This window comes from Ammodytes marinus (genome assembly GCF_949987685.1).
Source record: "Ammodytes marinus genome assembly, chromosome: 15".
In the NCBI taxonomy this organism is placed as follows: Eukaryota; Metazoa; Chordata; class Actinopteri; order Uranoscopiformes; family Ammodytidae; genus Ammodytes; species Ammodytes marinus.
In genome coordinates, this window is record NC_137219.1 from 7533056 (window position 1) to 7559015 (window position 25960).

Here is a 25960-nt window from a genome sequence, read left to right on the forward strand (position 1 = left end):
TTCTAAAGAATTACATATCAGAGACAAATATTGTTATTTTTATTGTTACTTTACAGATTCCGATTAAAAACACAAAACTTGATGGATAGCTTAAACTGTAGTGATCCCCGCGAGCTAACCAGCAGTACAGTCAAAATCAGCTCCACCTTTACCAGCGTCTTTAAATGTACACGTCTAATCATCAATAATTATCAACCAAACTTGAATTTTAACATTAACATGTAACAGGGTAGTTCTACACTGTGGAATAGCTTATTTTACTGAAGTACAAGATGTGAGTACTTCTTCCACCACTGATAACAATTTGATAATTCCTCTTAAGGAATGGATGTCAAGAGATCCTTCTGAAAGAAATGTTAATGTAAGAGGGAAACAATATCACAATCCTCTTTCTGTGCAGAAATGTTTTGCAAAAGCGTCGGCTGTCTCAGTTCAACAGATCCAGTGAAAATCTAACAAACACACACATCACACACTCTTTGAAATTGCTCTAGGAAGAAATCTCTTTGTAGAAAATGTTGACATGATGATTAATTACTGCAATTAGAATGTACATGTTAGCATGTGAACCCCCGACCCTTATATATACACATATTGCTGTGGAACAAGGTAAATACACAGTGGAAACTGCACAGAGGGCAGTAGGTGCAGGGTCAGTAGAGAAAAGGCCAATTATGGTCTAAATGACATGTGTAATGTTAAACTATTTTGGGATGAGCTATTCATTGGTGAAACTTTTTGTCTTAAGAGGAACAATACTTTGTTGAAATGCTTTCCTGTTTTCCTAATCATTTTAATGCATAATGAATGGGTATATGATTTGCAACTTGCTATATTAGAGTTTTGGCTTGAATGCGCTTTCTCACAACGAAAAGCATTTTGAGTACAACTGAAAAAGCTTCGGAATTCTCCCTGATGAAGGCCTACCGTCTGAAACAAAGAGACTAAATACAGTATAAGCGGACGGGATGGCTGGTTTAATTTTATTACTAATTAAAACGTGAGACTCACAAGTGTATTTTCATAGTTGTGTGGCTTATATAGTATATTATTTATGCACTTACACTTGTTCGCTTAATGGCTCAACAAAAGGACAGCATCCTCTATCACATTTTCAAACCCTGAAAATTAAAGCAGCCACTGTTGTCGTTTTGAGTCTTATCTAGTGTCTGTCTGTGAATGAAATCTCTGTCTGTCACCCGACATAAAGCTTATCATCTGCTGAGAACGTTTAATCTTGCCCCCTGTCTCCTGGCAGAGCTAAACATAGGCTACTGTTTCTAAAATAATCGCCACTCTAGAAGCGTGTGCTGTGGGAACATTTCAATAATTAATTCTGGCTCTTTTTTCTCTCTCTCTTACTCAAAGACAAGCACACGCTCAGCCAGTCCCGATCACGTGTCGTCTTTCTATACAAACACAGTGTGTTCTTACATTTTCAGAAATACCACGGATGTCTGAGGTCTTACAAATGATGTGCTTCTCCACTCTAAATAGAGGCCTCAGTCTCAGAACCCCTCAATCTGACCTTAATCATCATGGTTTCCTCTCTCTCTTGCCGCTCATGCCTGCTTGCTGAAAGAAGCAGAAGCCCTTCTGTGGTCTTGGGGCTGCATGGGTTTAGGATTGGCTACGGTTCTTTGGGCTCCTTCGAGAAAAAAACGAGGAAAAAAACAGACTTGTCACGTGGCTTATGTGGATTATGCCTGCAATATACATCTGCGGACCATGAATGTGTTAGCGTGTGAAGAGGAGGGGTTGGGGGGGGGTTGAACAGGAAGGAAGAAGGAAGGAGCAGAGACAGTGGGATGTCACTGTCAAGGGCCAAAGGCAGCAATGGCACCTGTTTGGCCTTGGAGCTCTGGGTTGGGTTGAATGGTGTTAAGGACAGGTGTGCAGCTAAAATGCATTAACACCCTCCCGCATGCTGCTGGCTGGGTGGGTCAATACTCAAGGCCTGGTGGTCCTGTTCAACCAAAGGTCATCCACTTATGCAATAGTTAGGAGGAAGTTGCATGCATTTATTAAAGGCTCCGGAAACATATTTTTCCCATCAGCTTCGTACTATAACTGATGTGTTCCAGATATGATCATACTAAATTTAGAACTGTTTGGGTGATTTTAGTATCTTTATGGCTCTCTTTTCTCTGGTTTGAAATGGGTGAGGCTCAGTTGGAACATCGTGACGACAGCTGTGAAGTTTTTTTTTCTCGATTATGTTGCTTGATTTTGTTTGTGGGTGGTACTTATAAGTGGGTTTTTATCCATGTTAACTTATTTGAGCACATGTTCTCTGTAATTCTGTTTCTACTGAAATTGCATGACAATAAGTGCTATTTTATGAAAATCTAATGACCATTCCATTTATTTTATGTTATGTTTATCCCTATGAGATTTTTATGAGATTGTGCACTTGGTTTTGGTGAAGAATGCGGGAAAGACTACATAACCTCAGGCTTCTTATTCTTTTTTTCAGACAGGACCAGTGTGTGTTATGTTGAAATTGTTTTGTTATTCCTTTATTTATTTTACTTTGTTGTAACAAAGATGTTCATTTTTTTTGTTATCTTATGTTCAATGATTTTTCTTCTTCTTCGAGAATGGTCAAAATGTATGCCGTAGAGGTTGAGATATCCTGATTTATAGTCCAGGTCAAGCTCCAAAAACATGAAACCCTAAAATTCCCATAATGCATCTATCATCAGACCCTCCCTTCCTTGTAGATTCCCACAACATTAAAGCAGCACACACTAGCTCTTACCGCAGGTTTTCTCTTATAAATCTTGAAGTCTCAAGCTGAATAAATAGATACTCTGATGATTATCTTATCTTGACATCATGTGAAGTGTGCCCCCCTCCCATTCACTTTATCCTAAGTGTTTAAAGTCCTAACATGCTTTTAAGCCCTCAGGACCACCTCACCCGTCTTATCAGTCTATTCCAGGCTTTCCCCGTGGGGCTGGAGGCTTGATCTACTCTTGAAAAACAGTGAGGACATTTCTGAACCACGCTACAGATCAAAAACCAGTAAAAAGTTAAACTAGTGGCCTGGATATGTCCACTTCTGTCTCCCTAGGAAGGTTGCTTCTACTCCTCAGAAGCGTCAGATCATTCTGGCTCAAAGAACAAGCCTTTCAGTGGCATCTGTTCCCTCACTTTTTTTCATTTTTGCCCCATTTATCGACCACCTCGAAAAGGGTTTAAAGCTATAGTGCGTAACTTATGTAGCCCCCATGAGGAATTCTGAGTAATTACAAAAACACTGTCGGTGCATCTATATCAGGTAAGCCTTAGGAGATTGATCAGGGATTGTATAACTTATGCTGTACATCCAGTTGTTTTCTCTCTTTGCAGTGGAGTCAACTGCAACATTTGTTTGGCACTTCTTGGGGTTTTTCTGAGTTCCTGCACCATGAGTGTCAGGGGGCGACATCAGTTTATAAACGCTGCCATAGTGAGAAATAAAGAGAGAGTTTTTAGAGCTGATAGGCTTAATCAACTAGTGTCGACTCTTTAATCATCAATGGCTTGAATGTAACCGACATTCATTTATTATGAAAAATAACGCAACATAGCTTTGAACAACATTTGTAAACAAAATAATTCAAGGGGAGGTTTGCTGATTGCGCAGTCTCCTTTTCAGCACCACGTATATGTTTTATATTACCGATAGTGAGAATAATATACCCCTTCTTTCATCTTTATCACAGGTGTCTAGTGAGGCGAAAGATTTCAGAGAACATTGGCTCTTCCATTTTCAATTTCCCATACTCCTCTTTGTCTCTGTATTGCGTTTGACCTCCTCTCCTCTCAGCAGGTTTCGGATTGTGCGCCACAGCTGAACCGGCAACAAACCTGCAACCACAGCAAACAACTGGAGGTGAACGCTAATAAACTCATGTCCTCTGTGAAACACACACCGTGAGGCGTGAGCGCTGAGGCAGGGATTCTCTCTATACTCTCACTGTATTGTATAGCAATACACTGTGCAATATCTCCTTGGGCTTCTCTGCTGCTGATCAGGATTGCCCCAGAGTTGCCCAGTTTGCAGTTTTGCTGCCTATTCACGGTCGTTAAGTCAAGCTTTTTTTAACATGGTGAACTCAGAGATAAGGAGGAAGCAGTGCTAATCAGCTGGGACACAGATGGGGGAAATATCAGAATGTCTGTTCCTGGACCGGGGACCTGCACTGTGTCACTATGGCAGACAGACCAGACAGCACCCAAGTGTGAAAGAGATGACCTCAGTCACACACTGAAGAGGCCCGAGTGGAAAGAGACGGACACACTTTACCAGAGCAACTGATAATTCCTTTGAATTAGTCATCATAAATGAATGCATCAACCACTTGCCAAACTCAGGAGCTGGTTTTTCTGCCCAGCCTGTCTCCCTGTCTGAGTATAGGCCTACTATTTGTCATGAAGCCAGCAGGCAGCCGTCTCAAGGGAAAGCTGATCCTCCCTAGCCACGTTTCAGCGTCTTCTTCCTTTTTGCCTATAAGAAATTCCTACGAGTCACTCACTCTGAAAGAGAGCATTGTGATTCGACCAAACACTGCTCCCACTCCTCTTGTGGAAAAAAGGGGAAACCCACCACTTGCCAAAAAAACCTTCCCGCCTGGCCCATAGGCTGGCTGTGAAAGACCACAGGCTGGCCCATAGAGAAAAGAAAAGCTGCCTTCATGTGCTGCTCGTAAAAAAAGGGTAATGCTTGAAAAACAGCTAAAGGCTGGAGTAGCCTAGGATATGCTTGAAACAACATAGAAGAGATGCAATGAATGGTACAAGAAGTCATTCATTAATCAAGTTATTAAAAAGTAAATGTAAAAGAGAGTTTCCGAGAGTAGTTAGAATACTGCAAACTCTTCCAAGTGTCTGGTTGTCAGTCTAGTTGACCAAGACAAGAATGTATCAAGTCCCAAACTAGACCTAGATGTTGTGCAGATAAAAAGTGGTCTCAAGACCAAAACTGATCTTGAGTGGCCTACTAGGCCTGCATTACGTGATAAGGAGAATGTTGAGTCTCTCTTAAATAAAAGAATAGCCTACTGAAAGTGTAATGGGATAACTTATCTTTTTATTTGGCGTTATACAAATAAAATTGACTTTACCATACAATACTTATTTAGGAATAAATGGATAGATGCAGCTACCCCTAAGTAATGAAGAAGAAATAAAAAATAGGCCATCAATAGCTTATAGGACTGTATATTTGCGAGTTAAACACGTTTTTCAAGACACTCCTAAGGATTTTCATGAATATCCCAAAAATGGTTAATTCCCGGCAATGGACATTGCTTATTGTTTTGTTTTTTGTGTGTGATTCCTTTTTTGTATGCTATCTATAGCGTAATTGCATTCCCTCAAGTAGCCTAGACTAGTGGGTAGGCCTAGCTGTTGTCTTCTAGCTGTTTGAGGTAAACTTTTACAAAAACATGCTCAAGGAGGCTAGATGAAAAGTGAATAGGCACTGATTTAAAAAGTACAGTCTTTCAAAGGTTTGTGACAGTACCTTAAAGTAAGGACACTCATATTTCCCAGGACAAGTGAAGGAGGCACCAGGACGGGCATCGTGGCGGCAGTAGAGGGGGCGGGGTTATGCAAATGAGCAGCCGTTGACTGAATAGATGCTCGCTGCTTCTGAACGGAGCGCGAGACACTTGCTGTGTAGAGAAGAGGGAAAGTGGACGCTCACGCTGCTTCGAAGAGAAACAAATAACACATCACTTTCACTCGACCCCACAGCTTCGCAACTATGTCTTCAAAGTGCCCTAAGTGTGAGAAGACGGTGTATTTCGGTAAGTCATTGCTGCTTTATTTGATTCCACTTTTTTAAAAATTTACTTAATTTTTTTTTGGGTCAAGATGAGAGTGACGCGCGTCAACAAAAAGATAATCCTGTCAACGGATCGATATTTCATTTCGGGACAACTTGTTCTGACAGTTTTTGTCATGATATAGTTCTTTAAATACAAATGTATGAATAGTGTATATTTTCGAATACAAAGCAGTTAGTGCCCATTCATTTTAATACAAATATTGTTTTCAAACAACCAAAATGTAGGCTACCAATGTTTTGTCAAATTTTATATGAACAGAACATAGGCTAACTACTTTTCCATCGTTGTTTTGAATGTAAGCTACAACATAGGCCTACATGCACGTTTGCCAATTTCAGTTTTTTTGAATAATATCATACATTTTCAGTAGGCCTAATATTATATTTAAGTAACCTATTAGTGTAGTGTGTTTGACAATATAGCCTTACATTGGATCCAGAAAGCTCAATATTGCTGTAGGCTTTTAGTTCAGTGGTGGGAGATGTCCAATGTACACCGTTCCTACATTCCCCAAAGGAATTTCTCACATAGGTGAAGTTCACAGTGTTCCTTAGATTAGACATTTTTCAAGGGAAAGAAAGAGTTTGCCTGGCAATGATTTACAGAGGCAAACTTTGGGAAACCCAAAAGCTGGAGTCAGGCAAATCGGGTCAATGTAAACAAAAGCCCTGGGTGCAAATATTTCACTGAATTTTTACTTTTTTTTTTTTTTTTTGTAACATATGAAATGCTTTTTAACATCCGTGAGACAAAACATGCCCTGTGTCTGCCCTTTCTAGTCAAAACTGGATAAATGATTCATCTTGTTTTGACAACATTCTGTACCATTTTTAATTTGTTGTGTTTGGTAATCATCCAAGCGTGGCAGTTGGCTTTGATAGGGGCTTTGCTGATGGATGGATGCCCTTGCCAATAGAGTTCAGAAATGCCATATGCCCAGATTGCCCACTCGCGGAGGAGCACGGCAACACCATGCTGCGTCCGTGGGATGCAAACCTGTAAACACGCATCTTTTGCATTCTCCTAAAAACAAGGATGGGGAAACAAAACACCCACTTGAGTCACACTTAGCCTCTGCAAGGAAGAATTTAGTGATGGTGACATCCTATATATTTACTATAACAGATGTTCACAGTGAAGGAAAAGTACATAGGCAGAGGATTAAGGCGGCTCAGGACATGGCGGTAATCAAAATATGGCAGTGCTGCTTCAAATCTAAAGATTGCTCTTAATATGCACCCTCTGTCTGTTTTTTTTTATTTTGGGAACATGCCACTGTCCCGATGAAGCTTGAGTAATCCTGTGTTTATGTTGTTGCCTTTGCACGCTGGGAACAAAAGAATATGTTCTTCATTGGTGCTGCTGATCTTTTTTGCACTTCGCAGCACACATCAGAACTGTCACGGGGTCAAAACCAATTATGTGAGTGGATGGATGGAAGTCCTCTTACGTAACAGGAGTGGCAGTGAACCTCACAGCTGCCACTGCTCATGCTACCGGTCCCTAGAGTTAGTGTCATGGAATAACATCATCGCAAATTAGATTTATTTTTTCCTCACAATGTTGATTTTTATGGATTTCTGAGTATTCATTCATGTCATAACCATAATTCGCTGCAACGAGTGAGTCATGGCTCTTCTGTGGTTAATGTTGTTTTCTTTATGTAATCTACTGAGATACATCCTGTTGGAGTTATTTTTGGCTGGGGCGTGTCGTATTGATGCAAGACGCCCAGAGCTGACTCGTCTGTGTAAGGATGATGACTAGAGAAAGTAAAGCATCATGGGAGGAATTAGCTGGACACCACAGAGCAGGGAGGATGGAGACAGTGAGGAGAGGTGTTGATGAAAAAATGAAAGTTTCATTCACTGCAAGGCGAGGCTATGAATGGGTTTCCATCAAAATGTGCATAAAAGCAGGGTGACGTCTCATCAAAAAAGGGTCATGGAAATGTCAAATTTTGAGAATTAACTGTAAAATTAACTTATTTCCCTTTTTAACAGGTTACGGTGCGTTGCCAGGCAATAAGCCCATCTTCAGTAGCCTGGCATTCCCAGACCTGCCACTAGGCGCTGGCAAATTAAATTTGCTGCGCCTGTTGGTCTGGAAACTCTCCGTTGAAGCTTTTTCAAAAAGACCAGAAATCTGGGCTCACGTTCCAATTGGTTCTATCTAATATGGGCGCGCCAGAGCCCCTTGTATGGTACTCTGGGGAGGACGTAACCGGATGACGACAGTGACGTGCATGCGACGTCGAAGCCGTGATAGTAAACATCAAAGATGGCTGCGGATATGTTGTGTGAGTTTGAGACTGCTTTGGCCTCGACCCTTTACGATTTGGAAGACGGCACTCAAATATTTCATTAGCAAGTATGTGGAATGTTCTGTTTTGCCGACCGACCACGGCAAACGTTTAATTTAACAGCTGTTTGCTAAACGAACGGGGCTTACGTCACCTTGTGCATCGCTCTGATTGGTTGTAGTGCTATCCAACTGCGTGCAGTGGCATTTGAAATGCACGAGTAGGAGCCGCCCCTTGAGTTGGAAATTACTATTGATCGTGGCCAGACCCTCTATCGTTCAAGATATCAGGGTATGGATTTCCAGGCTACATCTTCAGACCAAACTAGGGTAGTTTATCTGCTCCAACCACTTTTTCTTCGAACTTTCAAAAGATTAGTTTTATATTTACATAGAAAGCTAGCTTAAGAAACCTATGACAAGGCAGACATGGGAGAGGTCTGGCGGTGGGGGGGGGGGGGGAGTTTGGCATGTCCCTCCCCTGCCTGAAGCATGCGGAAATTATGTCAGTGGTGGATTTCAGTAGCTGCTCCACATCCTTCCATCCGTGTCTAGAAATCTGTGTCGGGGTCAATTTCCAGGTCTGGAGAACAGTTTAAAAGTCCTATGATAGAGGATGTGGAGTGGTGGAGGAGGGAGGTAAAACAATCTCCTGCTTCTGATCTACACCAGGACATGTGTTATTGATGGAGAAAATTGTCTATTTCCCGTCTCATTCTGCTCCCAGTTTTTTTTCTTTGCCTTTTCATGGTGGTAGTGGTGGTTAGCGGTTTGCTATATAGAACAGTGATTGGCCCACACCACCCCTGCTGTTACCCACCTGGCCTTTCCAGCTGGTGTTGCCCAATATTGGATTCAGCAGGAGAAAAAGGGTATTTTTTAACACTCTCCTCCTCTTTCATTTCTGAAAAAAAAACGTCATTTCACATGGCGGCGGTGAGCCACAGTCTGGGATTGAAATTCTTTTGGTTTCGGGAGGGGAAGGTTTTTTTTTTTTATTATTGTTTTCCATTTGTTACTTTAATAGACAGCTGTTTTATGGTGGTGACGGTTCAATTTTATCCCCGTTCTTCTGACATTTATTTACAACCTCAACGTGCAGGAAGCCGTCGCTTGTTGCTGGTGTTGAAGGAATTTGAACATCTTACTTTTCTAATTGTAGGGTCAAATTCCCAGCGTCCACATGATTGTGGCCTCGCATCTGTGAGTTCATGTGGTACAGAGATGCTTAGAATACACCAGGGGCTGTTGGCTGTAATCGGGCCCCAGTGGAAATGGCCCTGTTTAAGCGTGTGATAGAGTCTGTGCACAACACAACAACACAGTATGTCTCCGTAATTCACCCAGTTCCCAGACCGACCGTCCCAAATTCAGCTCCCTCTTTATGCTGCTAAGTGAATAAACAAGAACTTGAATAGGAACTAATGGGGCTCTGCTGTGAGTTTCTCTTTCTCTCTTTCTCTTTTTGGTTCACCAATTCCTCTCCCTCCAGCTCCCTTCTCCTCCGCTTCAATCACTCGTTCTCTCTTCAGGCGCTGGATTCCTCTAGCGGGGACTGGGGAGGGGAAACGGGGTGAGGTGCACTCTCTCGCCTTTTATTGCAACGGAGACTCTCAAAGTGCCTCATGCATTATAATGAGAAGCGACATCTCTATTCACACAAAGCTCTTTCTGTCTCCGCTGCACGTTTGTCCTTCCCAGTCAAGCAGAATACCTCGTTCCTCTCAGGCTGGCGCTACAGTTCCCACACACCTCCTTTTTTTTAATTTATCCCCAAACATCCACACAAAGGCACAATACCCGTTTTTTCCATTCTCTCTCTCTCTCTCTCTCTCTCTCTCTCTCTCTCTCTCTCTCTCTCTCTCTCTCTCTCTCTCTCTCTCTCCTCTCTGTCAAGAGAGTACCCTATTTTCCACTTGGCTGCCCGGCTGGGCCTGTGTGAATGTACCTCGTCAGTTATGTAAGATCATTTCTTGAGTCGTTGCCTCCTGCTCGGTTGTTGCCATTGCATAACCAGCTACTGTGTGCGCGCCAGACAGACGGTCAATGAGGGTCCTTTCTCTCTGCCTTTTCGGAGGCACAAATCTGATCCCCCTAATGGATGTGACATTAAGCTTGGTGCTGACAGTCACGGACACAGGTGGAACCATTCTGCCTTGAAGGAGAAAAAATGAGCTGTTGCGTAACAGCGAAGGAACAGAAGAAGAAAAGTTGATTGTCTGAAGTTAGAGCCAAATGATGTTCAATATGTTACATTGTATGTTAAATCCTATTTATCCATCTTTTCGAACAGTAAACAGTCACTGTCTCCGCATTCTATTTTGTTTCTCTATACAGTATTCCCTCATTGTGCATCATGTACAGGTGCACGAGCTATGCAGTGAGCCGAACAAACTGACAACACATTTTGAAACCGATTTGAAAATGTATTTATTCTGAAAACAAGTAATGAAAAAAAGGAAACGAATAAAATGGTCAACTAGTGGACAGACAGTTATATTCCCAAACGATATTAAGCAAAAGAAACTGTCCAACGCTCGCTTTCCATGTTCGAGAAGTTTCAAATTGTAGTCGGTATATTCAGCAAAACAGATTACAAATCTGCATGTACACAGTATTCGCTATCAAGTGATATCAAGTTCTGTATTACAGTCCAGTGGTCAGACCGTGTCCTCTTTCGTTCTTCTTAATTAAAAACAATGTGACAAACAACCTATTCTAACTGAGCCTTGTCTAGACACAGACAATTATACTACCCCACTTTACAAGACTCAGATGATTTCAATCAAAGCAATTGTACAATTGATGCCTCTGTCATATGATGCCTACGGCTGATTATCCTGTTACCATTGGCTACATCTGAAGGTGCCACTCTATTGATAAAAGTCCCGCCTCCTCGTTTGAAGACTGCTCTGTAAGCTGGTCATGCAGAGTAGATCTGTTTGATGTGTCTTTCGCCAGGGACACGGAGTGCTAGCCGGTTAGAGATGAGGTGCATTGTGGGAGAATTGGTGGTTCAGGGAGAATGGGACTGTGGAGCAGTGCGCTTTTGCCTGCGGCTCCCTCTGACCAGCGCAGACAGGATGCAAGTTAACTGCAGCCCATATACGTCAGCCGGCTGGATTCACGAGGTCAGCCTCTTTTTATCCACTGAGGGAGGGGGGGGAGGGAGGGAGAGGAGGGAGTAGGGAGGGGGGGGGGAGGGAGTAGGGGGGAGAAAGGGACAAGGCCCGGGGAGGAAACCTCGCCTCGCCTTGGCTATAAGGCGACAGACGACCTCCAGAGCTAAGTTTTGCCACACGGTTGCATCAGCCACGGGCGGAGACGGATCTAAATGTGTGTTTTCCACCAGCTCTTTAGCATCAGTCCCCACCCTGCACAGTGAGCACCACAGGGAGCCCCATGCACAAATCAACCGTGAACAAATCAAATCTAAATGCCCGGGTCATCTCACTTTCAGCTCCCTCACAACTAGCAGACGATGAACTCTTAAAACCTTAGGGAAACGATGTTCATTGTTCATTGTTTATGCCTTACGATATTGGCATATTGCCTATAAACATACCATTTCTTAGACTTGATTCTAGACAAAAGCTTTGCCTGCAGGAAATGATCACCAAATCATTAAGATGAATCCTTTTAATCACCATATCTAGCGTAATAATTCAAGTTATTCATTAAGGATTTGTCCCCACACTCCCTAAAAGACACTGTTACAGGCAGGCAGTCGACCATGCTGAAAAAAAGCCCTGTCTTCACAGTCGCACCGCCCTCGGCGAGGTTGAATGGCCCTGTGTGACCGACTGAATGGCCATTGTCTTAAGGAGTTAAGTAAAAGGTCAGAAGTCCCTTCAGGGTGTTTGTACTCTAGAGAACAGACCAGTGAGAGGATGCAGAGAAGGAAACGCACGCTGCTTGTTTTTTCCTTTCTTGCATTTCTCCTGAGAAATGAGCTGAATGTGTAGCCTGCCTTCTGGGTCCCGGTGCTTCAGTCAGGTGTACGGTGTTTATTAGGACGTGCAGTCATCACACACACTGCTGCGTAACCCAGCATGTACTCAGCTGTCACTGATGGATGAAGGGAATAAGAAAAAGGATGGAGTGTGTGTATATGTGTGTGTGTGTGTGTGTGTGTGTGTGTGTGTGTGTTTTTTATTGTAGGCAGAGCTGAACAGATGGGTCCATGTTACCAGAGGGTGCAAACAGAACACAGTCCAGCCATGCTTGATTTAATATATATTTACAATAACATTGGTTACATCATGAACATTACAAAGACACTTGTTCAAGAGCGGAAGTTCACATCAACGTTTCATCTGTACATAAACTGTACATTTTCATATAGCATTATGGATTTATGATTAGTGTGTATCATCCATTCAAGTGTGTACATCCATGTACACTTGTCTAAACCGTAACGCCTTTACAGTTTGACCAATTCTCCCTTGATCGAATTGTTAAGTGATAAGAGGGCACTCATATGAGATTTCCATCCCCATCCCTCTCCTTCCAATACCCTGGCGGACATTCCTGCTGTGATGCATGCTGGGAGTTCAGCTGTATAAATGTTGTCCTGCTCTTGCTACTATTGCTTGTTTGTTTGTTGGTACATTTTTAGGCTTCAAGTAAAACACTTAAGGAACAAAGGAGGAGGAGGAGGAGGAGGAGGACAAATCTCAGTCCATTGTCTGCTCTGGTGTTTGGGGCGCAGCTGCCCTGGCTGTCCCTACAGACAATTAAGCCTACCATAATTAAGTGATTTGGAAAAATGGGCTGTTAATGTTTTCCCCACTGCAAACCTATTTGTTAAAAGCCCTGTTACTAAATGTTGCTTCCGGTGTGTGTGTGTGTGTGTGTGTGTGTGTGTGTGTGTGTGTGTGTGTGTGTGTGTGTACCATTGGGCTGCAGGCCTTGTACACAGGGCTTATTTACAGAAGTATCACTCTTCGTTTGATCTGCAGTTGAAGGTAATCACATTACAGAACAAACAAAATGAATGGACTGGCAACCTGCCCTGAGTTGGATCAAACCCTTTGCAAGGCGAGTCATGCGATATCGATGCTGAATCTTTTTGATGTTGAATTTCCTGTTGTTACCTTTTTACATTAGTTTGTCTCATGACTCCAATTTCACAGTAATAAAGTTAAGTCCACTTAGATGTCTCTTTATGACCATCTCTTTTTCTAATGCTTTTGTATTGGCTCCTAATTCTTAGTCTCATGGTCTGCTGATAGGGATAATATGCCAATAGAACGGTAGTAAAGGCTCAACATTTCCAACTTAAATACGACCAATTGACGGAGAGCTGTGCTTTTTCATTAGGGATGGTCTTTTTACAGATGCTCAAGTATGCCAATATGTTTGAACCAATGAAATGCTTTATTTTGATTTTAAAATGCTAACCTTTAAAAGCTCTATAAAGTCTCAATGCTTTATAAATTCAGTGAGGCATTTTGAAAGACGCAAAGAACAATGTTTAGATGCTCACACTGTATTCCCATTTCCATTGGGCGTCAACTCAAGTCAATTTTCCTTTTGCACTTGTTGAGCCTGTTTGGTCATTTCCCGTCTCCAAATCCACTTAGCTGTGCTGCTAACAGCTGATGTTGTGTCTTAACAGTTTCGGCACTACATAAAAATTGTTTCTTTAAATCTTATACTATTGCAAACTCTCCAGCATCAGTTTTTGTGGCTCAAGTTGACTGACGTGCACACACAGATCTCTTCAAATCACACAAACAGTTTGTTTTAAAGCATGTTCTATTTGGACCTTTTCCCTTGATTTAATATCCAGCTACATCAGTGAAAGCAAGAGCTGGTAAACACTGTGGCTAAAACAGTAGGAAGAGGAGTCAGCAGCAGGGCCGTCTCGGTGATTTAAACCATATTGACAATGCAATCGGAGGAGAAAACGGCAGACCGAAGAGCTTAGACCCAGGAATTTACAAATTAAGTTAAGAGGCTTAGCATTGATGCAGCTATCATATGGTTTTGGGGGACGACCTCTCACCAGCCTGGAGCTGCAGTACTATTCAAGCAGTGGCATCGTCTCTTATGAATCAAACATTTAGTTTTTCACTTTCTTTATGGACACAGACACAACAAAAACATAAAAGAAGAAACTTAAAGCAGAGTTGTATTGTATTTTGAGTCCAATAGCCTGCCACAAATATTCTGCCATGTCTTGTCACCTGATTAATTTAGTTTGCAGCGCCACTCAAATTAAATATATCTGGCATTTGCTATTTGGTGAAACAAGCGTCCTCTTTCATACTGAAGGTAATGTTCTGTAATATAATATATTTGTAATGTTATTTAAAGGTGATTTTCTTGTGGTCAGATGAGGTGGAAAAACCCTGAATTGCTGGAATTGCTTAATTCAATACATATCTCTGAGTGGGTTTTATAGCAATAAAATATACAAATGTCAGGTGAGATGTTCTACAACTCCCAACAGCTTCTTATTTTATTTATTTTTTCAGCGCTCACCCACTGTTTACATATAATTACAGGGAGATCCTTTTTGTTGTGCGCCTCAGAGTGAGGGGAAATTGCATGGTGTCGTGAGAGCAGACAGACTGGCTGAAAGGATTTAGCACATCCTCATCGGTGTTGGCTTTGTCAATGTTAACATCCTGAGACACTTCCCTGTGAACACCAAACCTGTTTGTTTACACAAGTGGGTGCATTCACCCGCAGGTAATTGTCTTGATGAGCTAGTTCAGGGAGACTCGGTGGCATGTCAACCACTCAATTTGTGCCCACACGTTAGGCTATTTCTGGTGACAAATCGGTACATTACTGTAGTCATTTTAATTATTCAATTCATTTTTCCTTTGTTTGTTTGTTTTGCATGTTAAATGTCCAAAAAATTCATATTTACTGGTTATATGACAGTGTTGTGTTGTTAGCGGCAACATGAAGGATTATGCGGATAGAAACTGGCTTGGGGTAGGGGGTTATAAACATCTGGGCTAGAGGCAGACCCCCCCCCTTCCAACTATCCCCCTACTCTTTAACACCCACAACACATAATGCACACAGACAGGCTTATAACAACAACTGCCCTTTAAAACAGTGAGTCGTTAAATGTTGGACTTTGTCACTACACACAGACTGACTTACAGAGGAATGAGGACAGACTGGCAAAGGCACTGACGACGTCCCATTCCATTCATACGTGGACTTTTTGTCTGCATTTACGAGTCAATCGTTGGCATGACCACACACACACACACACACACACACACACACTGGAAGGATCTTTTTTTAACACTAGAGATGTCAGGAGGTACATGAGTCTCCTCAGATATAGAAGGAAATAAATCACACACTCAAACTCAAGGGCAGAAGGGTTAAGGCCCTGCTGGTTCCATTTACACTGACATTAGACAGTGTTTGAAGGTGTTCAAAGGTTTGTTCTCCAAGTTAAAAGACCATGCGTCTTATCTCTGAAGCAATACAACTATTTCTCTATTGAAAAAAAGATTTTAAAGAATATTTTGATGATTAACGGTATAATATTGAGAATCGCAATTGTTTTAGCCAGGATAATTGAAACATGAAATTTCCCTTCCTTCTCATGCCTGGATGAGAGCAGTTGAAATGTTGGTTAAAGTTGACAGTTGGACTGTGTGTGCACACTGTAAATAGCAAAAGTGTCAGTTGCTTACATGTAAGCAGTGACACACCAGTTCTGCCAAACAGCAGGTTAGACAAACAAAAACAGCCACACCCAATAACTCACATGTTTCCTTTTAACTCTATAGTGGTCCCATCTGGAGGATTTCTTGGTCTTCCTTTTTGATTTACGAGCATATTATTGATTTTTAAAGAGTGATTGATTGCATCCCTTTTTAACTCCTAACAGTATCTCTTCTAAGAGTGATTTAACATTTCCGACAGTTGTGTTTTAAGTCAGCATTCCTCTACTCCCCCAAACGATGGTGGGAGGTTTCCATCTGCCCTCCTGCCCCCTGCCCCCTGCCCCCCTGCCCCTCATCCCCAGCTGTTCTCCAGGGCCTTGTTGTCTGCAATTTGCCTCAGTGTTGTAATTCACAATTAACCATAATGTAATTTGTCACTCACAATCATCGTCAAAAGAACGATATTCATTTAGTCGAAGATATACAGAAGCAAACACACTCAATGCACAACATAAACCAATTGCTGGATGGGGGGAGGGTGCATGGAGGTATTCCATATGTAACTATTCAGAATCAAAGGTGTATACTTCTCTACTTCATTTTCATTTAAGTTAATATACAACAACTTAATAAGGTTTTTATTGTTTTTAGAATGTATCTCCTGAACTTTAATGATCATACTCTCTTATATTGTTACCCCCAGAATAAATAAATAAAAAAACAATACAAAATGTGCTTTCTGTGACGGCCTTGTTCAGTTAGTTTTTTCCCCTTGTGTTTTTTTGTATGGCGTTCATAGAAATCTCTTATGTTTTATTGCTTCCTGACATGACTCTGACAAAGGAATTTGACATTAATCTATACAGGTCATGGTACATTTGGGAAAATCAGCTAGTGAGAGGAAGCGTAGGAGGAGGAAGTAATCGTCGGTATGTTTGCGTGCATTCGTACAATGTGTGTGCATTTGTTTGCTTGCGTCTTTGACCGAGGCTATGTAGGAAACAGACCCCAGCATCCGGCTATTTGTGCCCTCGCCTTGATAAGAAAAGGTGTTTCCTGCGCTGCCTGCACGACTCCTTAGGGCCCATTGTCTGGACACAGCGAGAGGTTTATTATTGGAATGGGTATAATTAGGGGACACTTTGCTTGTCTGGAGTGGGCGGTCGGTCTAGGAGAATAGTGGAAAATAAGGGGACGGAAATGGGGTTGAAGGGCTGTCTGCAGCAGGATGGGTACAGTAAACTGGGGGGAAGGGTGTGTGTGTGTGTGTGTGTGTGTGTGTGTGTGTGTGTGTTTTGAAAGGGTAGACGCAAAGGATTAGGGTCAGATGTGGGCACCCCCTGCTGCTCCAGCTGGACTGGGACTCAACGCCACTGTATGTCTGTCCCATAATGACATCATCACTGCATCCTGTGTGTGGTACACAGGCATTCCCAGTACCCCTCCCCTCCCAATCCCAATCCCCACTCCAGAAAACAATCACTCGGTTGTTTGGCACGGTGACAGGAATTCCCCCTGGGCAACAGCAGCCCTAGAGTTACAATACAACAAGCTAATGGTTATTGTGTAGAGTGAGGCAAAGGGTGTGACGTCACTCTGTTCTGCCATGAGGGATTGAACGGCACATTATACCACGTACAAAAGCCCACACACAGTCAATGGAGAAAATGAAGGCTGTCATTTGTAGTAATGTGTATAAATGCTGCTTTATATGAATGCTTGTACTCACCAACACCACCATAGCTCATCCTTCTGTCTCTTGTCTTTTGTCTTTCATGTGCAGCTGAGAAGGTGGCATCACTGGGTAAGGACTGGCACAAGATGTGTCTCAAGTGTGACCGCTGCAACAAGCTCCTGAACGCCGGAGGCCACGCTGAGGTCAGTAACATGCCACCAGTGACCTAAGTATCGAGTACTAAGAAATGTCTGTTTTCTGCAGTGCAGCAACTAACAATGAAGGAGAGTAAACAAAGGAAAACTACTGGAGTACTGTTTTGAGATGCTTCAATTCATGCCCTCATACTACTAGTCATTCATTTCAAAGCTTCAGCTACTGGTTACTTTTCATTACTTTTCAGATTAAGAGATTTCATGTAAAACGTATGATTAGTTTGTAAGGTATGATTCATTTCTGTTTAATAAACAACCCAAGAGTCTATAGAAATGGTCAACATAGGCTTGGATAGACTATTAAAGACTGAAAGTGCTTATTGTACATTCATTCATCATAGGAGCCATTCTACATAATTTAAATATATTTTCTGCTAACTGAAATATGTTGCCTTTGTTAAATGATCTCAATTCTTCTTCAATCACTGTAAGCGAACAACAATTTTTATTAAGTCTTTTTTATTTAAGAAAATGTTAAAAAAATATATATTCCAAAAGTGGCGTCTTAAATTGGCTTGTAAACCAACGAAATTCAATGTGCAGGCTTAGCTTCTGTTTAACTAATGTAAATTAATTTTGAAATTCTAACTGAAAAACCCTCAAAGCACTGCGTTTTACCTCTGAAACTGGGGCAGTGATATGGTGGACTCGTGGTTGCCTTTGTAGCTGTGTGCATGGAGCAGGTCACTAACATCGCCTGCAGCAGGACTCCACTTCCCCTCTGAGCCCATTCATGCCATCGTTATATGCACTTAGTGATGCTGTGTGGACTGTGGAGCGCTCTGACTCAAAATGTCCACCAAATGGCCTTTATGTCATGCCCCTCTAAATTAGATTAATGGGCCTTTTCTCTGCTAATGCAAGTTTCTATTTTAGGTAAGCAATGTTAGCTTTTCGTCGCGGGGTCAAAGGCCAAAATACACCACAACATTCTTTACAGTTCATTGACTGCTGTTGTGAAATCCAACTAGGGGGAATCCAGTGCTGCCTGGTCTCGTATTGATTTATTGACAGATTTGTCCCCACAGTGGATCCTCTATGAAAAGTGTTTAACTGTTTCAAATAGTTTAAACACTTAAAACAAAACTATGACAGATTATAGTATAGGAAATACAAGAAGAGTATAATTGAAAATCTCTTTGGTTCCACTTGCTGATGCAGGGACTACACTCGGTGCTAGCTCTGCAGCTGGCGCGTTAACACGATAGCCATCTGGGGAAAACGGCGTGAGTCGGTCACAATAGCTGCTTTTTATATTTCCCTCATGTTTGCTCACAGGATAATTCAATAAAGGAGAAAAAATCTTTTGAATTAACGAGTAATGTAGCAAACAGGACAACAAGTTTACAGTTATTTCAAACTTTGTGTGCCGAACCATTCCTCATTTTGAGATTTTTTTTTTATTCCGGCTGAGGAAAATTTAATAAAATGTAATGGTGAAATGCAGCTAATAAGCAAAGATAGCAAAGGTATCCTATTGTAGACTCAACAACTCTTTGCTCGCTTCAAAAGTCAGCACAATTTAGACAGTGTTGCTATCGGCCAGCCAATAGAGATAAACTTTTCTGAACTTCGCAGATATAATTTAGTTAGTGTGACCGGGCCTTTTAGAATGAATTGAAAAGGGGTCTTATCCAGTGGCTTTCCCTTTCATTTCACTGTACAGAACTTGTGCATTTCAAACAGGAAATTGCTGCATGCCCCTTTTTCCTGCCTTGTTGTGCATCTGGTTGCATCTGTCAATATGAGATGTCCTCATGGGAATTTTAACCCCCTCAGTGTCACGGGATGAGTTGCCTTTTCTTTTTTTTTTCCTCTGTCTGTTATATAATCGCACTGCAGTAGCACGCCACGTCTCAACACAGATTTCCACCTTCCTGCCCCCTTTCCCTTTTCCTATCATGACCCAGCCAACGATTTAATTCTCACCCTCTCACTCTCTCTCTGTACGTGGGTGAATATCACACACACACACACACACACACACACACACACACACACACACACACACACACACACACACACACACACACACACACACACTCACTCTCACCTTTCTGTATCTCCCGCTCCTTTTTTTTCAACACTAAAAGGATGTGATCTCAGCGCCTTTGTACACAAAAGCAAATGTCCCTGCAGACCTCAAAGGATGCTGCTACTCTGCTGTTTAATCTCTGAATGATTACAGTAATGTAGTCACACAGTATCTCTCTGAAGCCCGCCATCCTCTCTCTCTCTCTCCACTTCCATTCTCTCTCTCTCTCTCTCTCTCTCTCTCTCTCTCTCTCTCTCTCTCTCTCTCTCTCTCTCTCTCTCTCTCTCTCTCTCTCTCTCTCTCTCTCTCTCTCTCTCTCTCTCTCTCTCTCTCTCTCTCTCTCTCTCTCTCTCTCTCTCTCTCTCTCTCTCTCTCTCTCTCTCTCTGTCTCTCTACGGGACAGCATCCAAATTCCGCCCCGGGCTGCAGAGCTGCGTCATGGGGCCTTCTTTAGTAGGCAAAAAAACCAACTCGATACTCAATCATCGTCATGGAAACAGAGTGAGGCAAAGAGACATTACATATAAAAATAAGAATGAAAGCTTGTAAGTTGGGCTGTGTGTTGATGCTTGGTATGTGAACGGTTCTGACCCTCTCAGAGCAACACTGACTTCTGTCTTCCTTTTTAAAGGAGAGGGGGGGGGGGGGGGGGGGTGTTCGGGTGAAGGATGAAACCCACCATGGCCTCTTGCCTGTTGGGCAAAAGGACAAAGGCAGTAGCTTCCTGAGGCAGCTTCCCCTTAAAGATGATGGTTGTATTAACCTTTAGCAGCAACCATACTTAGCATAGTTTGTGTCAAAAGATTGCATTGCTTCTTCTGTGTCGTGAATCAAATCCGGATGTTATGACGTTATATCCTTGGAGTCAGCGTATTCTCCAGTCAATCCCAAAGGTCCCATGATGTTTGAAACCTAAAAAAAAAATCAATACATTTAAGTGCGACAATTTGGCTGTCCTTTCTTCTGCATCTCCGCTCATCAAAGCCTGGCATCTCCTACATTACCCACAATGCAACACCAATGATCAAAAGTATTGTGTTTTGTCAACTTTCTTTCTAGTTTTTGATTTCTTGTGAAATACCTGATACTTTAACTTCTTAAGGCCTCAAATGACACAATCCAAGAAGAAATAGACCATATAGAGGATATGAATAGATGGAAAAGACAGACTTGTGTATCAGGATGTGGGAAGTTAACTCCTGGGAAGAGAGTGGGCTGTGCAGAGTTGGATAATCCATTTTTAGGGTCTCTTTGCCTCACAGCCCGATGTACAGCGATACTGTAAAGCTAGACTATATAACAGACGGCTCAGGCGACTTGACAATGAAGCCCTGTGTGTGTGAATGTGTCCCTGTCCTGAGAAAGTCATCAGCGCTCAGTCATGGCTTGGCATCGGCGTCTATGGACCTTCATGGATCTCATAAATGTCAAACAGGAAGTGTGTAAGGGTGTGTGTGCGTGGCTGCTTTAACAGTAGCCGATCCCGTCACGGGGTGATGCATTATTAAAGGTGCAGCGAACAATCCCTTTTTTTGTGGCCAAAAGCAGAAGGGATTATGGGTAGTATGTCACTTTTTTTCTTATTTTTTTCACCCTGTACCACCCGGGGTCTGGCGTCTTGCCCATGGAATTCGCTTGGTTATTCTCTTCTATGGGCATTGGGCTCTGGACCAGTGGCCACCCCCCTAGTTGATCACATGCTGCTGCATTGAACGACACATTCCCAGCATGCATCACCAACCATGTGCCATGTGTGTCTCAGGCTGGCTCCTCTGCCCTTGAACTGGAAAGTTACCTTGCACTGAAGTGTTTTGCAGGCCTGTTTTCTAGGATAGATCTGGTGTCATTATAATGTGTTAAGATGGAAAAAGTAAGAGGCTTGTCTCCGTTTATGGACACGATCTCCTATTCTATCCATGAGGAAAAAAATATCCAAAAACCAAAACATGACGCTAGAGAAACTGTGTGAAAAATCCGACTTAGTATCACACGTCACTGCTTCCTTTTTCCAGTGCGTCACCAGGTCTTGTTAAAATCCTCAAATGCCTTTTTGAGTCGGTTTGTTTGATCTGTATGTCATGGTGCTTTTATGTCTTCTCCCACAGCACGATGGAAGGCCCTACTGCCACAAACCGTGCTATGCTGCCCTCTTTGGGCCAAAAGGTGAAGTGCAGGTCCTTTTTTTAATTCAACAAAAAAACAACTTCAAAGTCACACTGTTAAACACATTATGCAGTATATTACAACCTGTTTATGTATCCTAACTGGATTTGTTACATACATAAAAATAATGTTGAAATAATATACATTTTCTAAATTATTAAATGAAATAATAAATCAATCAATAAAAGCGAATGACAAATAAAGGAATAATTGATTTTATTTTGAACCTTTTTCAGGTGTGAACATTGGTGGCGCCGGCTCTTATGTGTACGAGACTCCAGTCAACAACAATGCGTCCAACACCAGCGTGGATTCAGCTCCCAAAGCCGAGGAGAAACGAGTGTTTGCACCCAAACCAGCGTCCAAAGGTAAAGAAACGTGAGCATGTTTGTATTCTGCCTAGTGTGGATCTATCAGCAAGCGTTGACTGCAAACAACTGCTGGCTACTTGAAATGCTGGCGTTTTGTCCGTTAAGTTGTTGGCGTTTTCAAGAAGCTGTCAGACAGAAAGGAAAGCTCCTGCTGCTGACTCAACTGATAACAACAGCGATACACAAAGTCTTCTGGGACCTGAGCAGGATTTTTCCCAGACGTGTGAGATAGGGTGTGTGTTCTAGGAAATCCCTGTCAGCAGGAACAAACAGGCGTTTTTCAGCAATTTATCTCTGCTGTGGTTTTTCATTTAGTGGCCCTTTTCCAACTGCTTGGATGTTTTAGCAAATTATTAAGGATTATGTCACCTATCTTGATCTTAATCATAATCATATAAATGTGTGTGTGCTGACATAATGAACAGCTTACTACCTGATGTGAGATCTTCAGAATATTTTGATAGTTTTTAACACAGTGGGAAAACTTTTTTTGTTTCATATTTTATGCTATTTGTACAATGTGTAATATTGTATCACAACAGCAGTCTGTGATGTGGTAATGATGTGTGGAACTCAACTCAGTGACTTTATTCTGTTACCCATCTTTTATTTATAACACTAGTTTGTTAAATGGTATTCCTTTTGAGTTTCTGCGTGGTCAGATTTAACATAGCCTTGAATGTGTGTTATGCATTGGTTGCTTTTGTGTCAGAGTAAAAAAACAAACCAGTGTCTTTGCCTCTTGGCGCCACCTGCAGTTCCCTGAATGACACTACATGTACGTCCATCTGCTTTTATGATTGGCTCCCGTAAGAGGGAGTGAATGTTTTAACTTGGCATCCAGAATATTTAAATTGGCACACAATTTGCCTCTTCAGACAAAATTCCCTGTGGAAACATATAAAAGTTTAGTACTTGGCTCGTTTTTATTTTTATACTGCTATTCTTAGTACACTGGATTTCACACCTAAATGGAAAGAACTGAACCGTTTCCCTTGTCGTTTTGCCTTTCCAGTTATAATATTGTGTGTGGCGTCCATTTATTTCACTCCACATTGCTCCCAAACCAACATGTTGTGATATCCTTTGAGAACTTTCATTGACTCATGTTCTTACCCTTCTCTGTGTGTGTGTTGTCTGCAGCTGGCAGCATCACCACTTTCTCCGGAGAGGCCAACCTGTGTCCTCGGTGCAACAAGAAGGTTTATTTTGGTGAGTAATGCAACACTTCTATCAAACAAGGTGAGGGTGATAGGTGTGAACCTGCAAAATGGTTGCCAAGGTGTCTAACACAGGGGTGTGTTTGTCATAATAGCTGAGAAGGTGACATCACTGGGCAAAGACTGGCATCGACCCTGCCTGCGCTGTGAGCGCTGCAGCAAGACTCTGACTCCTGGCAGCCACGCAGAGGTGAGTGATTGGTTGTCTTTCCTACAAGCCTTTTTCCAGAATCGCTGACTCCACCTACCGTTAAAAGTTCTTTATACTAGGGCTCTTGCTGTAGTTTTTTGCTTTTTCCATGCACTTTGAAAGTAGGTGAATTTGTGATCTCTACTCTGCTAAAAAAAATTAAAAGACAAAATACAGAAGGTCTGTGACAGAAATGTGTTCAGTGTTTAACTGTTTTTTGCCATAACGCTGAATCTATCACATATAATAGTTAAAAACTGTATGTATACAAGTCCATCTTATTAAAATCATGTGAATTTACCAATACCAGGAAATGGTAACAGAAGGAATAAAAAAAGGGGGAAAGAATAATTTGAAAAAAAAACTAAAGGAGTTTATATTGAGTATATAAATAAGAAACAGAAGAACATAAGTGGAGGGGAATGAAGACCTTTTTCATGTCATTTCAAGGGTCAAAAATCTCAATCATCAACTGTATATTCAGAAGTTTTGCTTGATAAAATAATTCATACCTTTTTAATGTGTTTTAACGTCTGTTTGTTTGTTTGTTTGTTTGTTTTCCTTATTGCAGCATCTCGGCCAGCCCTACTGCCACAAGCCATGCTATGCAGTTCTTTTCGGGCCCAAAGGTAACCGCTAGGGGGTGCTGTCCACCCACCAAAATTATCAGCAAAACACTTTTAAAAACAGAATGTCATTTCTAAAGTCTTGATCTATGCTCTGTGCACATTTTAGTGTAGCTAAAGAGTCATTTCATCATCACAACGTTTCTAACAGCAGCCAGCAACAACAGCACAGGAAATGTCTTGCAAAACCCTCTCCTGCTATTAAAAACTGCTCCTTCTGCCCTCTCTTGTTATTAACCTGCTGACTCCCTGCTACTGTCCCATTTTGTGTGTGTTTTTTTTTACCAGGCGTGAACACTGGTGGCGTGGGCAGCTACGTCTATGAGAAGGAGCCCAGTGCAGTGACCCAGCCTTGAACCCATTGTCCCCACCCCTCTCAGCCCCTCAAAACCCCCTCTTCTCTACACAACACTGACTATCAACCGCAGTATTATCTGTAGCCATTTTTTTTTCATGCTCTCTCTTTCCCCCACCTGTGCGTTCATACCTGAGAAAAAGCATCCAGATCCTCCTCCTCCTCCTTAAATCTGACCTGCTTCTAGCTTATTTAGCACCGTGACGGAATGATTTAAAAATCGCCCAGACATGTATTTTATATGATTTTGCTCCAGGGAAGAAAGTTATGACGCATCTCCCACGTTTACACATTTTTATAATAAATGTATGTGAACACATTAAATTTCACCACAGAATAGAAAATATGAAGGTCTTATATTTCAATGTTGTACCCCCCCGATGGAAACTGCGTGATCGAGGATATTTGATTCTCAAGTGTGGAGGAAATACAAAGGTGCATTGTGCGGCGTGTTGACAAGCCAGAGAGGGGATTTCTCTTGCTGCTCTCACAGGTGGTGCTCACGAGCCCAATGCCAATAAATCTGTACTTTTTTACAAATGCCATATTTATAGTTTGGCTGCCGGACAACATTCCTCATGTGAAAAAAAGTGTGTTTAAAAAAAACTAAAACAAAAACTAAACAAAGAAAGGTCCTAACATATTGTAAAAAGGTGGGGAAGTGGATCTCTCAGGTGACTGTTACATGAACACATCCTTGAGGCTGCATTGAGTTTATTTGACTCTTGAGCACATGTTCGTGACCTGTTTTATTTAGAAATCTGGATAATAAGATATGACTTGCTAATAAATGACACTAACACCTCGGCCCCCCCAGTTGTTGTACACATTACTACTTTTCAAGCGAGTTTTGTTAAGTGATGGCCAGGGGAGAAACATGGACTGTATTTATTTCTCTAATTCAAGGCCTTTTTTAATCATGTTTGACAAAGGACTACTTAGCCTTTATGGGACTGATTATGATGGAGGTAAAACAAAAAAAAACAAGGCAATGTAAGCTGTACAAATCACTATGATTATGTTTTCAACAAAAATAACCCTGCTGTAATTTTTTCGAGAGATGTCGCGCTATTTGAAGTATTATGTTTTAGCAGGAGCAGTAGATTTAGCTTGTAGAAAAACACTGCAGACAAGTCATTCTGTAAGAATGTGCATCTTAGTATTATTATTATCTGACTGTTACTGCATTTGTCTGTTACCTGTTGTACATGGTAGGGCTTGGTAGACGCTGCGGGGCTCACTGTTTGTAGCGGCTGAAAGCTGCACTTCAGCCTTGCTGCATTCGTCTTTTTAATCCCCTCAATAAATATTTTAGAAACTCTA

At 41.8% G+C, this 25960-nt stretch overlaps 1 protein-coding gene across 1 annotated transcript; it reads left to right on the plus strand.

Annotated features, from left to right (window-relative positions):
- Positions 1-5657: 5657 nt before the first annotated feature.
- Positions 5658-25960, plus strand: crip2 (cysteine-rich protein 2). Its single transcript, XM_080042313.1, has 8 exons — positions 5658-5798; positions 17571-17665; positions 21818-21875; positions 22112-22243; positions 23390-23458; positions 23562-23656; positions 24228-24285; positions 24571-25960. The coding sequence occupies exons 1-8, from the start codon at positions 5756-5758 to the stop codon at positions 24636-24638; spliced, it is 618 nt and encodes a 205-aa protein (XP_079898439.1). The 5' UTR covers positions 5658-5755; the 3' UTR covers positions 24639-25960.